The sequence below is a fragment of the Salvia hispanica genome, chromosome 4, assembly GCF_023119035.1.
Source record: "Salvia hispanica cultivar TCC Black 2014 chromosome 4, UniMelb_Shisp_WGS_1.0, whole genome shotgun sequence".
In the NCBI taxonomy this organism is placed as follows: domain Eukaryota; kingdom Viridiplantae; phylum Streptophyta; class Magnoliopsida; order Lamiales; family Lamiaceae; genus Salvia; species Salvia hispanica.
In genome coordinates, this window is record NC_062968.1 from 7,894,598 (window position 1) to 7,910,852 (window position 16,255).

Consider the following 16,255-nt stretch of genomic DNA (forward strand, 5'->3'; position numbering starts at 1 on the left):
AGTCCTCCGCGCTCAATGTCGCGGCCTGAGATTCTTGGTCGCCTGGGGTTGATCCGGGGGTGTCGAACTGGGGCCGATACACATCGTCGGCCGGAGAGGGCATTCTGCCGGCAGAGTTGAAGTACGGAGAAAGTCTCCGCGTCGGAGGAGTCTACAAAGGAGACGGACCCGCGTATGGAAGTTGGCCGGGAGGAGAAACCATCGCCAACAACGAGTGCATCCATTGCTCGTTTGCTTCATCCGTGTTGGGAATTTGTGAACTCGACTCTTTCCCCTTACCCTTACCCTTACCCGAGCGGGAATTTTTCTTCCAAAAGCTCATAATTTTTGGAAGATTGATGAAGATTGAAGATTGGGAGAAGAGATTGAAAATGGAGAGAATGAAGATTGTGGGTGATGAATGGAGGAAGTGGAGGAAATATTTATAGGGGTGGGATGTAAAAATAGCCGTTGGGCCGAAAAAAAAAAAAAAAATTTAAATATCGCCGGATTTATCGCCGAGCGTCGCCCACAGTGGCCGGCGATCGCTCGGCGATAATCCGGCGAAAAAACGCCGCTTGGCGAAATAACGGTAAGATTATCACCGAATTATCGCCGATTTCACCACAACGGCCCGGCGATAATCCGGCGATGTTCGGCGATTTTTCGCCGGATTTTCGCCACCCCCATTGGGAGTGCTCTAATATGTTGGGACATCCCAAAAGAGAAAGTTGGTCTAATACCTTGGGACGGAGGGAGTATATGTTTTAAGTGAAATTCATAACAAAAACACAGTAGCATCAAGTCAGAACTTCATTAGCAAACACAAGAATAAAGCACATGAACAGAACACACCGTGATGTCAACTCAAAATTTCATTAGCTAATACGAAGTTTTAGATGAATTTTACACGTTTTTAATTTGCAAGTTATAGTTTCTAATTGGCCTTAGAAACAACTTCATACCTGTGAATTTTTCATATACTAAATAGTTAGCATTTCTCACCAAAAAGGTAAGTTTATATGCTCCAAACATAGTCATAAAATCTTCCATATCTATCTAGTCATTTTAAGTAAACAGTCCCTTAGAGTTAAGCACATAAGGGCGTGGAAAGATTTGGGCTCACATCTATGAATATGAGCAGAATCTCTGGTGGACCTTATAATGATCATTAACACACATTTGCTACGAACAAAGCAAATACCGAACAAGGTTGAGAGTGGAGAAGCATGAATCTGCATCCAAGCCACAACAATATTTCTTGCATATGCATATATCTACTCATAAATGCAGCATTAAATTTACCCCCAAAGCCTAGATAGCACGTGTTTATAACATTAGGCGATCAATGAGCGATGAATTGTTAAAACCTAGACTTCAAACTAATGTAATTGGTACATGCTCCACTACTACAAAATCTGTCAAGAGAGAGCATTGTCTACTTCCCAAATTCAGATTTCAGACCCATCAGAGTTTAAAGCCAAATCATAAAAATGGGGAAAAACTAAAATGATTGCATTTCAAAGAAAACCTCAATTTTTGTAAAACATAATATCAATACAAAGTCTAGGGCATTTTGAACTACAACCTCACCCCTCCTAATCTATGGCATTTTGAACAACATACTCTGCAAATCCACAACTCAAAAGAGATGTTCACCTTGATCATTTCTCGCAGAAAAAATGATGATTCCTGACTCATCCCCTACCAAGCACTCGGAAAAACGCCCTTGAGACCGACCTCTCTGTGCTATCATCTTTGCACTGATAACTTTTACGGTAAGGCTGAGGCCGGTATCCAACGGGCGCAGCTGGTTGACCTTGGTGAATTGCTTCTTCTGGTCGGCCATTTCAAATTCTATTCTTATAGTTTCTTGATATTTTAGTCTGAACAATATTCAATCAAGGTCACAACGAAACTTACAACAAAATCTGATCTAAAATAACAACAGATTTCAAGAGAACAAACAAAAAAAACTAACAAGATTGCTCTGCTAAGAGGTAAAAGATCTCCAATTTCACTAAACAAAAACGTAAAACAACATAAAAGTCCAGATTAAATTCATCACAACCTAATTCCTAAAATCATCTGAATCTCTCCAATTTCACTTCACAAATTCAAAACACCATAAAAGTTCTAAAATCACCTGAATCACAAATTCTTTAATAACTGACAGTTCATGTAGATAAGCATCAGATTAAAATGGCCCAACATTAACCTTCAGAGATGAAATCTAATGAACAAAACCCGATCTTTCGCCTAAATTCAGTAAAACGGAAACTAGCTATCCAATTTATGCACAAAACAAGTGATCCAATTCACGGAGATGAAGACATTAGCATAGGATTAAACCTTAAGAAATCGCGGAAAACTTGAAAAGCAAAGTGCGGAAAACCTGAATTCCGGCAGATCGTAAAATCTGCGAAGATTTTGAGTTGGAGAGAGTGTTAAAAACTTTGGAGGTGTGTGTGTTTAACTGCTAATATAGTCTTTAAGGTGCGCCGTTAATGCCTAGTTGTCCCTTTACTGAATTCCGTTTCAATTATGTAGGTGAGAGGTGGAGTAGGGGATGTTGCAGGGAAAGTACTACGTGATCCTAACTATTCGTTCACTCGGAAACTGTTTTGATTTTTGATCCCATCTTTATGTACATGAGAACTACAATTACGCAAAATGATGTTTCTTTTAGGCCACGCCACTTCTAGAATAGATTTAACATTGTTAATTCTAGTGTTTTTTTCTTCTAAAAATTAAGAAACTAAACAATATTATTGGCAAATTATAAATGGAGTATATCTAAGAATATCTACATACTACCATTAATATCAAATAGTAGTCAACAATTTGCCATTGTTGTCATTGTCGTCGTGATCACTGTAATAAACATGATATAATTTTGTAGCTAGGAGATGCAGTCACATAGTAACTGTTGGATATTTTAGTTTAATTGGATTAACTTACATCATTTAAGTATGGAGGTGCGGAGTGCACGCTTATTTGAATTCATTATGATGTTAGGGGCGAAGCCCCTTAATAGATGAACGGGGGTCCGAGGGCAGCGCCCCCGGGTAGCGGGGTCCAAGGGGCAGAGCCCCTGGCTGGGGTCGAGCTGGAAATTTTTTATTTCCAACGAAATTGCTTTATAAGAAATTCATCCGAAAATGTAATTTCTGAAAATCAAAGGACTAATTTGCAATTTCGAAAACTTTGAAAATCAGTTAAATTCGGTTAAGAACTTAACAGATGCAACTTTTCGAAATTAACAGATGCAACCCTTTATCTTGATTAAGAACTGATCAATTCTTTGGTTCGTATTGATCTCGAATATACATATGATATTTATGATTTCTCTGAATTTTATCCGATCAAATAGTTTGGCAGAACCACCGAAATTGATTTGATCTGAAAGTGATTCATCACGACTTTCAGATAGATTATCCGTTTTGTTTTCTGTTTTGAATCTCCCTAACAAAGATCAAATCAATATTAAAAATGTCGAACAAGGAAACGGTGAAGGAAGGAATGAAAGGTTTCGTAAAGTTGGATAAATTTGCTGGCCAAGATTTCAGACGCTGGCAAAAGAAGATGCATTTCATGCTGACAAATCTCAAGGTGGTGTACGTTCTGAGTACTCTCATGCCCGAGGCTGTTGAAAATGAAACTCTAGAACAAACGAGGAGGCGGATGAAGTGGGAGAACGATGACTACATATGTCGTGGTCACATCTTAAACGGTATGTCTAATTCTCTATTTGATGTGTATCAAAATGTTGAGTCTGCTAAGGAATTGTGGGATTCCCTCGAAGCCAAATATATGACAGAAGATGCCTCTAGCAAGAAATTTCTTGTTGGTAACTTTATTAACTATAAAATGGTTGATTCGAGGCCTGTCATGGAACAATACAACGAATTGTTGAGGATATTGGGACAGTTTTCCCAATATGATAAGAAAATGGATGAATCCATTTCTGTCTCTAGCATTATTGATAAACTGCCACCTTCTTGGAAGGATTTTAAAAATAATCTGAAACACAAGAAGGAGGAATTGAACTTGGTCGAACTTGGAAGTGATTTCCTAATTGAACAGTCCATACGTGATATGGAAAAGGGATCTGTTGGTAATGCTAAAAACATGGTTGGTTCTTCAATGAACATGGTGGAAGAGGGTGAATCCTCAAAGGGTGTTAAAGAGAAACGTAAGTTTCAAGGGAAACGGAAGTTTCAAGGGAATAACAATAAGGATGGGAATAAGAAGCCTAAACTGACTTGCTGGAAGTGTGGAAAATCCGGGCACTTCAAGAAGGATTGTAAGTCTGGAAAGGGTGGAGGAAAATGGAAAAATGAGGCTGGTTCAAGTGGATCCAAGGATCCTGAAAAAAATCAGGTTCGTTTTCTGTACCTAATGATCATTCTGTTGAGAATTATTATGCATCAATAATCTCTGAAGCATTTTATGTGCAGGATGATGATCTCTCATGGTGGATTGATTTGGGTGCAACATGTTATGTATGCAAGGATCATCAATGGTTCAAGGATTTTAAACCAATTGAAGATGGATCTTCCTTGAAGATGGGCAACATTGCAACTGAACCAATCGAAGGAATATGATCCTGTTAGCCTAGTATTTACTTCTGGAAATTCCTTAGTGTTAGAAAATGTTGTATATGTACCTATTATTCGTAAGAATTTAGTATCTGGCATTGTGTTAAATAATTGTGGTTATAAACAAGTGTTAGAAAGTGACAAATACATTCTGTCAAGGCATGGTACTTTTATTGGATTCGGTTATCTATGTGGTATGTTTAGGTTGAATCTAGATGTTTCTTTTATTAATAATTCTGTTTGCATGACTTCTACTTCTTTTAGTAATCATGCTAGTAAATCAGAATTGTAAAAACATGGTTGGTTCTTCAATGAACATGGTGGAAGAGGGTGAATCCTCAAAGGCTGGTAAAGAGAAACGTAAGTTTCAAGGGAAACGGAAGTTTCAAGGGAATAACAGTAAGGATGGGAATAAGAAGCCTAAACTGACTTGCTGGAAGTGTGGAAAATCCGGGCACTTCAAGAAGGATTGTAAGTCTGGAAAGGGTGGAGGAAAAGGGAAAAACGAGGCTGGTTCAAGTGGATCCAAGGATCCTGAAAAGCAATCAGGTTCGTTTTCTGTACCTAATGATCATTCTGTTGAGAATTATTATGCATCAATAATCTCTGAAGCATTTTATGTGCAGGATGATGATCTCTCATGGTGGATTGATTTGGGTGCAACATGTTATGTATGCAAGGATCATCAATGGTTCAAGGATTTTAAACCAATTGAAGATGGATCTTCCTTGAAGATGGGCAACATTGCAACTGAACCAATCGAAGGAATATGATCCTGTTAGCCTAGTATTTACTTCTGGAAATTCCTTAGTGTTAGAAAATGTTGTATATGTACCTATTATTCGTAAGAATTTAGTATCTGGCATTGTGTTAAATAATTGTGGTTATAAACAAGTGTTAGAAAGTGACAAATACATTCTGTCAAGGCATGGTACTTTTATTGGATTCGGTTATCTATGTGGTATGTTTAGGTTGAATCTAGATGTTTCTTTTATTAATAATTCTGTTTGCATGACTTCTACTTCTTTTAGTAATCATGCTAGTAAATCAGAATTGTGGCATGCTAGACTTGGACATGTACATTATAAGAGATTGAAAGAGATGTCGAAAATGAGTTTAATACCAGCATTTGAGTTGAACAATGAAAAGTGTAAAACTTGCATGTTAACTAAAATAACTAGACAACCTTTCAATAAGAATGTCAATAAAGTTACTAAGGTATTAGAACTTATACATAGTAATTTGTGTGATTTTCATTCGACTCCATCACTTGGTAATAAAAAGTATGTAGTTACTTTTATTGATGATGCTACTAGATTTTGCCATGTCTATCTATGCCATTCAAAAGATGAAGCTCTTGATAAATTTAAAATCTTTAAAGAAAGTGTAGAGCTTCATCATGGTGTGAAGATTAAAACTCTTCGCACTGATAGGGGAGGTGAGTATTATGATCCAGCGTATTTTGAATCTACTGGTATAGTACATCAAACGACTGCTCCATATACACCACAACAAAATGGTGTAGCTGAAAGAAAGAATAGAACGTTGAAAGAAATGATTAATTCAATGTTGTGTTATTCTGGCCTAAGTGAAGGATTTTGGGGTGAGGCTATGTTAACAGCCTGTTATTTGTTGAATAGAGTTCCTAATAAAAGGAACAAGATAACCCCTTATGAACTTTGGCATAAGAAACCACCAAAATTGAGTTATCTCAGAGTTTGGGGTTGTCGAACAGTGGTAAGACTAACTGACCCTAAAATGAAAACCATAGGTCAAAGAGGTATAGATTGTGTGTTTCTTGGCTATTCAGAAAATTCTGTTTGTTATAGGTTCTATGTCATAGAACCCAATGACTATGTATCTGTGCACTCTATTATTGAGTCAAGGGATGCTGATTTTGGCAATGAGGATAGATTCACGTCTATACCTAAACCTGGAGGCATGATTGCAAGGTCTAGTAACTCTGATGTAACTGGAAAAGTGATGGATACACCTCCTGATGCTAGGAGAAGTGGTAGAGTAAGAAAAGCTAAGTCTTTTGGAAATGATTTCCAATTGTACTTACTTGAAGGATCAAGAAATGAAATTAATTTTCAATATCAATATTGCTTTACTATTGGTGATGATCCAAGGACCTACAAAGAAGCTATGGCTTCAAGAGATTCTGCATTTTGGAAAGAGGCAATCCAAGAGGAGATGGATTCTATAATCCAAAATGGTACTTGGATACTGACTGATTTACCACCTGGTTGTGAAGCTTTAAATAGTAAATGGATCTTCAAAACGAAGATGAAGGTGGATGGAAGCATAGACAAATATAAAGCCAGATTGGTTATTCAAGGCTTTAGACAAAATGAAGGAATTGATTATTTTGACACCTATGCTCCTGTTGCTAGGATTTCCACAATTAGATTATTGTTAGCACTTGCTACTATACATAATCTTGTAATTCACCAAAACTGCCTTCTTGAATGGTAAATTAAATGAAGAGATTTATATCAAACAACCAGAAGGCTTTGTCATGCCTAGTAATGAACATAAGGTTTGTAAATTGGTAAAATCTCTTTATGGACTAAAGCAAGCCCCCAAACAATGGCATCAGAAAGTTTGATGCTACCGGTAAAGGGGTTATCATTTGCCTATATGTGGATGACATGTTGATCTTTGGTACTGACCAAGATCAAGTTGATAAAACAAAGGAAATTTTGTCATCTAAGTTTGAGATGAAAGACATGGGGAAGGCTGATGTGATTCTTGGAATTAAGATCACACATGGAGAACAAGGAATTTCCATTTCTCAATCACATTATATTAAGAAGGTGCTGGAAAAATTTAACTTCAAAGATTGTTCTCCAGTTAAGACTCCTTTTGATCCTAGTGCAAAACTCGTGCCTAATAAAGGAGTTGCTGTGAATCAGCTTGAATATTCAAAGGCTATTGGATCACTAATGTATGCTATGATTAGTACTAGACCCGATATAGCTTTTGCAGTTGGAAAATTGAGTCGATACACTCATAATCCAAGTTTAATCCATTGGCAAGCAATGAATCGAGTATTTAAATACTTAAAAGGAACCATGGACTATAGGTTGACTTATTCTGGATTTCCTTCTATTCTTGAAGGTTATTCGGATGCAAGTTGGATCACCAATATGGAAGATCATTCTTCCACATGTGGTTCGGTATTCCGTCTTGGAGGTGGTGCTATATGTTGGGCATCAAAGAAACAAACTTGTATAACGAATTCAACAATGGAATCGGAGTTTGTGGCATTAGCAGCAGCTGGTGAAGAGGCTGAATGGCTAAGAAATCTAATATATGAAATTCCATTGTGGCCTAAACCGATATCACCTATATCTATCAGATGTGATAGTGCAGCTACCTTGGCTAAGGCATATAGTGTATAATGGAAAGTCAAGACACTTAGGTGTTAGACATAGCATGATTCGTGAACTTATTATGGATGGTGTGATATCTGTGGAGTTTGTGAGAACTCATGATAACTTAGCCGATCATTTAACCAAAGGGTTAAGTAGAGATCTTGTGCACAAATCGACTATAGGGATGAGATTAAAGTCCACTACAAATCTTTGATATTAAGATACCCAATTCCCATTTAGTATGACACTAGATGCAGAATTCAATGTGGAAGACATAATATTTGGAGATTAGAACACATTTGAAAATCGTCCCAAGGTATGTGTTCGGACCTACAAGTTAAGGAGGTTGATATGTATATATTCTTAATAGTTCTTTTGAAAAATTGCAAATGTAGGTGCAAGAAAGAATAAAGGAGCTACCTATATAAGCATGAAGTTTAGCCGCTTCAAGAAGCTGGGACTTGGTTTCGATATGTTTATGAAGGATAAGGACATAGGCTAGTAAAATATAGTGTCAAGATAGAACATATTCGTATGTAAACTTTTATGTACATTATCTTCGTGTATTCAATGTGAGTTCCCAGGGTTCAATCCTTAGAGACACTCGGGGTATTCGAATATTTGGAATGTGTAATGTACTAAGGTGGAATTCAATCGTTACGATATTTCATTTATGCAAAAGTTTGAATGTTAGAGATAACTTGTTTTAGTTAATCAAGGATTGCACTAAAATAGGGGAGGATTGTTGGATATTTTAGTGTAATTGGATTAACTTGATTGATCAGTATTATTATAATGATACATCATTTAAGCACGCTTATTTGAATTCATTATGATGTTAGGCGCGAAGCCCCTTAACAGATGAACGGGGGTTCGGGGGCAGCGCCCCCATGTAGCGGGGTCCAAGGGGCAGAGCTGGAAATTTTTTATTTCCAACGAAATTGCTTTACAAGAAATTCATCCGAAAATGTAATTTCTGAAAATCAAAGGACTAATTTGCAATTTCGAAAACTTTAAAAATCAGTTAAATTCTGTTAAGAACTTAACAGATGCAACTTTTCGAAGTTAACAGATGCAACCCTTCATCTTGATTAAGAACTTATCAATTCTTTGATTCGTATTGATCTCGAATATACTTATGATATTTCTGATTTCTCTGAATTTTATCCGATCAAATAGTTTGGTAGAACCACCGAAATTGATTTGATCTGAAAGTGATTCATCACGACTTTCAGATAGATTATCCGTTTTGTTTTCTGTTCTGTACATTGAAACTCCCTAACAGTAACAAACAGAGTAAGCAATTTGTGTATTTTTCTTTGCTTTCGTGAGTTGTTTTCTCATTATTCGTAACACATCCACTCTACCGGCTGCAAAATTAAGACCCCAAATTAAATCAATTTCTTGAAAGATGAGCATTAACATTTAGTTATAAGCAACAAAAACAAAAAATAAATTTTCTAGAGATATTGAAGATAGGGGTTTCCATTGACACTTTCTGCATGAGGTTGAGAGTTAAAACAATGTTGTATTATGCCAAAGCAGAAAATCAAAGCATCAGAGTTAATTCAAGACTGAAAAATTGTATTTGTCTTATTTGGTTTTTGTTCATATACATCAATACATGTGATCCATACACATTGACCAAGATCTCAAAAATTAATTTTGTATATATCTTGTTATAAGTTTAAGTAGGAAATAATGGTTTATCTATAATGAGAAAGATACCTCAAACTATGTAGGAGCCTGCAATATATTATTTGAGGCATATTTTGCCCTTTATATTATTTAAGCAAGGTTTGAGATCATAATTTCGTTTGATATGATGTAAGATCCTACAATATATTATATGATGCAGAGACAATTCATTTTTTAATTAAATGATATGTGACAAAATAGGTTCTAGCTATAATATTGACAACTGCTATGAGTATATTTTGTAGTATGAAATGATGAGAAATATTTGTGGAGTGTCCCTATTTGATGGGGCAACTTTCCACTGTAGGATTTTAAGATATCAACTACATTAGTTGGTGGGAACTATTAATATGAATTCGGCCAAACTTTATACATACTTCAGAATCTAATAAACACATCAAATAAGTTTCGTATAATTTTAAAGATGTCGAAATACGAAAGTAGGTCTCATATCCAATTTCATATGTAAAATAAACCACAAAGTATTTGGTTGAGTTCGACTCACTGGCAGTACAAGTTCGTTTAATATTACTATAAGAGCAATCATATGAACCCGTAACAAATTCTAAAGCGTAAATATAATCTCAAACATATTCGAAATAATTCATATATCAGTCCTATGAGGTGCGTTATATTGCTAACTATTTGAGTTGCTAACTCTGTTAACTCATCAATACAGTATATAAAAAATGTCAACACGGTTACATCAAAATGTCAACACATAATATCAACACATTATATTGAAGTTCAACAAAATTATGTGTTGACATTTTAATGTCACCATGTTGACATTTTTAATAAACTGCATTCATGAATTAGCAAGTTAGCAACTTAAGAAAGTTAGCAATTGATCACACTCCTCAGTCCTATAGTACAATTAGTATCTTGAAGTGTACGAGAATATATCAAAGATGTGAATAATCTATCAATGCGAGTTAATTAACAAATTTACAAAATTGTTACTACCTTCGTCTCACCACAAGCGAGAAGCTTCTTTTAAACAATTGTTTTGGGAAAATGATTAACATTCAAAGTGGAGAGAATAAAGTAAGAGAGAGATGATATAGAGAAGTTTGATTTTAGTATATGAGAAAATATCAAGGATGTTGGATATTTTAGTGTAATTGGATTAACTTGATTGATCAGTATTGTTATAATGATACATCATTTAAGTATGGAGGTGCGGAGTGCACGCTTATTTGAATTCATTATGATGTTAGGGGCGAAGCCCCTAAACAGATGAACGAGGGTCCGGGGCCAGCGCCCCCGGGTACCTGGGTCCAAGGATGTTTGGTAGAACCACCGAAATTGATTTGATCTGAAAGTGTTTTTCACGACTTTCAGATATCCGTTTTTCTGTTCTCTATATTGAATCTCCCTAACAAAGGATGTTGATGCCCTAAGGATCCACGTTGCTATGAGGATTGAAGGGTTTGTAAGGACTAACTCTATGATCCGGGGAGATGTCTTTGGTTCCCTCGGGCCTCGTCCACAAACCGTTGTATTTGACCTGTTATTCTATGTGCATCTTAGAATCAGAGTGAATGGGGAAATTTATTTTTGATGAACTTATTAAATCAGGTAGCCAACAATGAAATTGTGCATCGATGTGACACAACTGTCCATCGCATCGGACTCAGCCTATTCTCTCATCTGCCTTATTTAGAGCATCCACCGTGGTTATTTTTCGTCAGGACGATCCCACGTCTGCGATCGTCCGGCTATTGCGGGTCGGCAGACGATATCGCGGACGAGCGACATGACCGAAAGTTCAGTCGCGGACGAAGGCGTTGCCCAACTCTCGTCCTTCACCTCGTCTGCCAATTGCAGGAACACGGACGACGGATGGTAAAAAAAAGTTTAATTATTAAAACATCAATTTTTAATTATAAAATTATTTTTTATAAAAAAATTGATTTTTAATTAAAAAAACATTTTTAAAAATGTAATAAAACAAAGAATAATTTTACAATGATCCATACTAAATGACAGATCTGTGAAATAAGTGAAAGATTATACTTTGTAGAATATAATCCTTCACCCTAGATGAGCAAGTTTTCAATTCCTTAAGTAAACCTTTTATGGATAGGTTTTCAATCCAACTTTCATTGTGACTTTGAAATGGGATAAATGGTAGTTTTATAGATAGGTTTTCAACTCTAAGTTTCTTTGTGATTTCGATGTGGACAATTAGTTTTAGACATAAAAGAGAGTTTTTGTTGCTTTACATAACTTTGTATGATTTCAATACAAAATCTATATTTAGCCTAGTGGTAAATGTATCTTAAAAAATCATAGAGCTTGTGTGTTCAAGCTCCAAACTCAACATTTTGTTGTAACTTTTGACGTTTATTATATTTTTCTCATTTTATTCGATTCTTTGTTGTTTATACTTTTTTCCTATAAGCATGTTTATATTTTATGGTAATGTAAATTTAATTTAAGTAATGTAAGTGCTTTTTTCAGTCAATGTAAGTATTTTATTTAAATTTTTTTGTGTTTTATAATATATAATATTTTGCTATTTATTGCTTGAAAACAAAAATTAAAATTAAATATAAATTTTGTAACTTTTTTTTAAAAAATTAAGTAATGTATGTATTGCATTTAATTTAATATTTAATTTTACTATTTATAATATGTAAAAACGTAAAAATAAAAATAAAAATAATAACATTAAAGATTAATGAAAAATGGATTTTAATTGATAAGGTAGAACGACTGCAGAAGGAAGGGCCAAACTAAGAAATTCTAATGTGGTGACTACTAGTCCATCCACTAGGGCGAACTAGTGGTCCTGACCACTGTGGATGCTCTTATGACCTCTTCTATGTTACCCCTTCTATTTTTATTTCTATATTCCATCCAATTTACCGAAACATCTCTTCTACTAATTATCGATTTATTTACAATATGGATTCAAACTTTAATTGTGGATTTATGAATTACTTTCAGCAGCAACTTAGTTACTCCATCCTTCTGTCCCATAATAGATGACACCTGCACACAGTAAGCACATACTTAAAAAACCGACGGTTCCTATTTGGAACTGGCAGCACACGGTTTAGAAAAATCATGAACCTGAACCGACCCGACAAGGTGTTCGGCGGTTCCGGTTTCACTTCAAAAAACCACCGGTTCACCAGGCGGTTCAAAGCTCATGTAGTTCTTTTACCTGACTTACCTAGTTGCGGTAGGGGCATGTCCATAAAGTTGAACAAATGAGAAAAAAAAGAAACAAAGGAAAAAGGACTTGAGCTCAACTTAAATTTAAAATTTAAGTTGAGATGCCTACGTATCCTCAATGTTCAATTGCATTGGGGAATCAAAGCTCATGTAGTTCTTTTACATGACTTACCTAGTTGGCAATAGGGGCATGTCCATATTCAATCTGATGAATTGTCTTCATATGACAGATGAGAGTATGATATCACCCACCTTCATTAAATTTGTAGAATTTGTTGCAGTAGTTACAACATGCATTAAACTCAGATGTCATATCTTGAGATAGCGGATGAGCACTAATTGGGACATTCTTGTAATGTTTAACAAAAATTGATATAATTGATGGTAACTTAATCATTTTACTGCTTTGTGGTATGGGTGGAGGAGGGGGATGTCTGTCCTCATCACAAGAAGAAGGCATATTAAAATTGAAGTATGAGAATGAGAGTAGAAAATAGAGATTGAGAGGAGAAATCCTTATCAACACAAGAATAAGGTGGGTAGTAATGCTGGAGAAGGGGGTGTTTATAGGAGAAAAATTGGAAAAAATTAGATTTAAAAAAATATTGAAATTTAAAATTTCGGCCGGTTTACCGCCGGAATCGGTGGTTCAGTCCACGGTTTCTGACGGAAAATTGGCGGTTTGTGACCACTTTTCTGCAACACTACACTTGAAAAGCCTACACCTTAGCCTGAAACCTCCGTTGAACCAGCGGTTCAAATTTATCAAATTCTTGAACCTGAACCAAACCATCCGGTGGTTCGAAATTGCCTCGCCGGTTCCGGTTCTGGGTTGTGAACCGGCGGTTAACCGTCGATCCGATTTTGTTTGTGCAGGTCTTGATGGCATACTTGGGTATTGGCATAAGATTTTAAGAGATAGTATTGTTTTGTGTGTAAAGGTGTAAAGTGGAGAAAATAATATATTTTTATTATTACGAAAGGAGACGTTTTCTCAAGAAGAAAATGTGGCATCTTTTGTGCGACAAAATTAAAAAGAAAGTGGGACATCTAATAGACATTCACAATGGGGGGCGATCAACAAGGACGAGTGATCCCTCCCCCCCCCCTGCGCGCGCCTCCGACCGGTCATCATTACGGAGGGAGGGCCGAATCTCCCTCCCCTTCGCCTCCGCTCCCGCATCGATCAATAGGCTTAGCCGATGGCCCCATCGGCTCTGCATCGGGCTGATGGAGGTGCTGATTTTTTTTTTTAATTATATATTTTTTATTTTCTTCTCCTATATAAATACATCAATCTCATCTCCTTCATTTCACACACCCAAATCCTTCTCTATTTCACATTTTTTTGTCACTAGAAATGTCTTTTAATTTTGCCCCCATTTCAGATTCTGGTTCTGATTCCGACATCAGCGAGAGCAACCTAATCATTATCCAGATGTCGGGTGATTCACCGTAACCACGTCGAAGCTTGATAAGGCTCGTTTCATGCATGTGTTCCATAGTAAAACTGCACCCAAATCCATGAACTAACAACCATTTTGAGCCAGGTGTGTTCGAAATTCGCCAAAGTCAGGAGATTGCACAAATCAGGAGGGCGAAAGCAAGAATCAAGAAAATGAGGAGAAAATTGCGGCATTAAGTTGATCAAGTCAATATTCAACCGGAGCCAGCTAGAGTTCTACATTGGAAGAGAAAGCGAGAGACCCCACCTCCCTATATAAAGAAGTCCAACACATGAAGAAAAGAGAGTTCCCCCATTTTTAGTTTTCGCTCAGTAGTTAAGGGTGTTCTCTCAACAGCTTACTTAGAGTAGGTTAGGGACTTAGCTCTCTTCTAGGGCTGAAATCCGAGCTCATTTTCTTTTCTTGTTCTTGAATTCTCGGACACACACACTTGGTCCTGTTCTGTTAGCTGGTAATTCGGTGTTCGGTGCTAGTTTCTGCATGTTTTAAGCTTTCGGTTCTGTATTTGTCACGACCGCACTTTCTAAGGATAGAAAGCCCGGTTGATCGCGACTAGGAGAGGATGAAAGCAGCGGGGAAGAAAGGGGAAAACTGTGGCACAACTGTATTTGAACTGAAATAACTTGGAATATATGAATCAAAGTGCATGGTACAAAGAATCTAAACTCGACTTTTACATTGCAGCGGAAGAGTCAAGAGCAGATGACATCGTGTATGGAGACACGACGCATCCAAGTACTATTCCATCGAAGGGTCTTCGTCGACTGTGCTCATCACCGCCCACCGTCATCACTACTCAACCTGCACATTTTTTAAAACATATGCAATGTTGAGTACTTGTTGTACTAAGTGGACACGTGCCGAAATATATTTTACTAAAAACTGGTTTTGTCAAGTCACTCCTGAGTAAACTCGGGGTTTTAAGTAAAAGATCCGAGAACACTAAATCATTTTCCTTGTCATTATCAAAAGCGATCTGCCGTTCTATTTTCCTGGAACAATGTCGTATCTGAACTAACTCCTGGTGAAATGAAATTCACGAAACTCCTGGTGAACGAATTCACAAAACTCCTGGTGAAATCAATTCACAAACTCCTGGTGAAACGAATTCACTAAACTCCTGGTGAACGAATTCACGAAACTCCTGGTGAAACGGAATTCACGAAACTCCTGGTGAACGAGTTCACGAAACTCCTGGTGAAATGAATTCACAAACTCCTGGTGAAACGAATTCACGAAACTCCTGGTGAAATGAATTCACAAACTCTTGGCGAAACGAATTCACTAAACTCCTGGTGAACGAATTCACGAAACTCCTGGTGAAATGAATTCACGAAACTCCTGGAGAAATAACTAATTCACAAACTCCTAGTGAAATGAATTCACAAACTCTGGTGAAATTCACAAACTCCTGGTCTAGTAGGGACCTCGCCCTTCGCTAGACAATCAGATAGGCAAAGTTCAAAACAAAACATGGCTTGACATAGCTTTCAAAACTTCCTTTCAAAACCCTATCGGTCAAAGCCGAACACAATATCAACGAAGGCTAATAGTTCACAAGCTCCCGTAAAGCAACACATAATGTCACATAACTAAATAATATCACTTTTACTTGATGTAAATAGCACTCATCATAAAATATTGCTCATAAAACTGTAATCACAAATTGTACTTTTCATATCACCTTGGCACTCTTCATAAAAACTATACTTTAAACAAAAAGCAACAATCGTATCTTAAATAGAAAGCCCACGTAAAATACTTCTCGTAAAAACTGTAACTTTAACAGAAAGCCCACCTCGTTCGCTTAAAACTCCTTAAAATGATTTTTTCCTCACTCCACCTTTACTCGCAAAGATAGCCTAGCTTGATGATTCCTCTCGGATGGGGACCGATGTCCTGCCTCACAACTCCTCCTTGCTCCTCTTCCCCTCCTTGCTTCACT

General features: G+C 36.7%; 1 protein-coding gene across 2 annotated transcripts in view; it reads right to left on the reverse strand.

Moving 5' to 3' along the window:
• LOC125218625 (uncharacterized protein At4g28440-like) overlaps positions 1-2,580 on the reverse strand; it is a 3,397-nt gene extending 817 nt beyond the window's left edge. The window contains exons 1-2 of one of the 2 annotated variants that reach the window (XM_048120337.1): positions 2,332-2,580; positions 1,639-1,865 (exon numbers count right to left, since the gene is read on the reverse strand). In XM_048120337.1, coding sequence (XP_047976294.1) covers positions 1,639-1,828 — 190 coding nt within the window. In that variant the 5' untranslated portion in view covers positions 1,829-1,865; positions 2,332-2,580. The remainder of the gene's footprint in view (positions 1-1,638; positions 1,866-2,331) is intronic. The other variant, XM_048120336.1, reaches the window with a different exon arrangement.
• Positions 2,581-16,255: the final 13,675 nt, after the last annotated feature.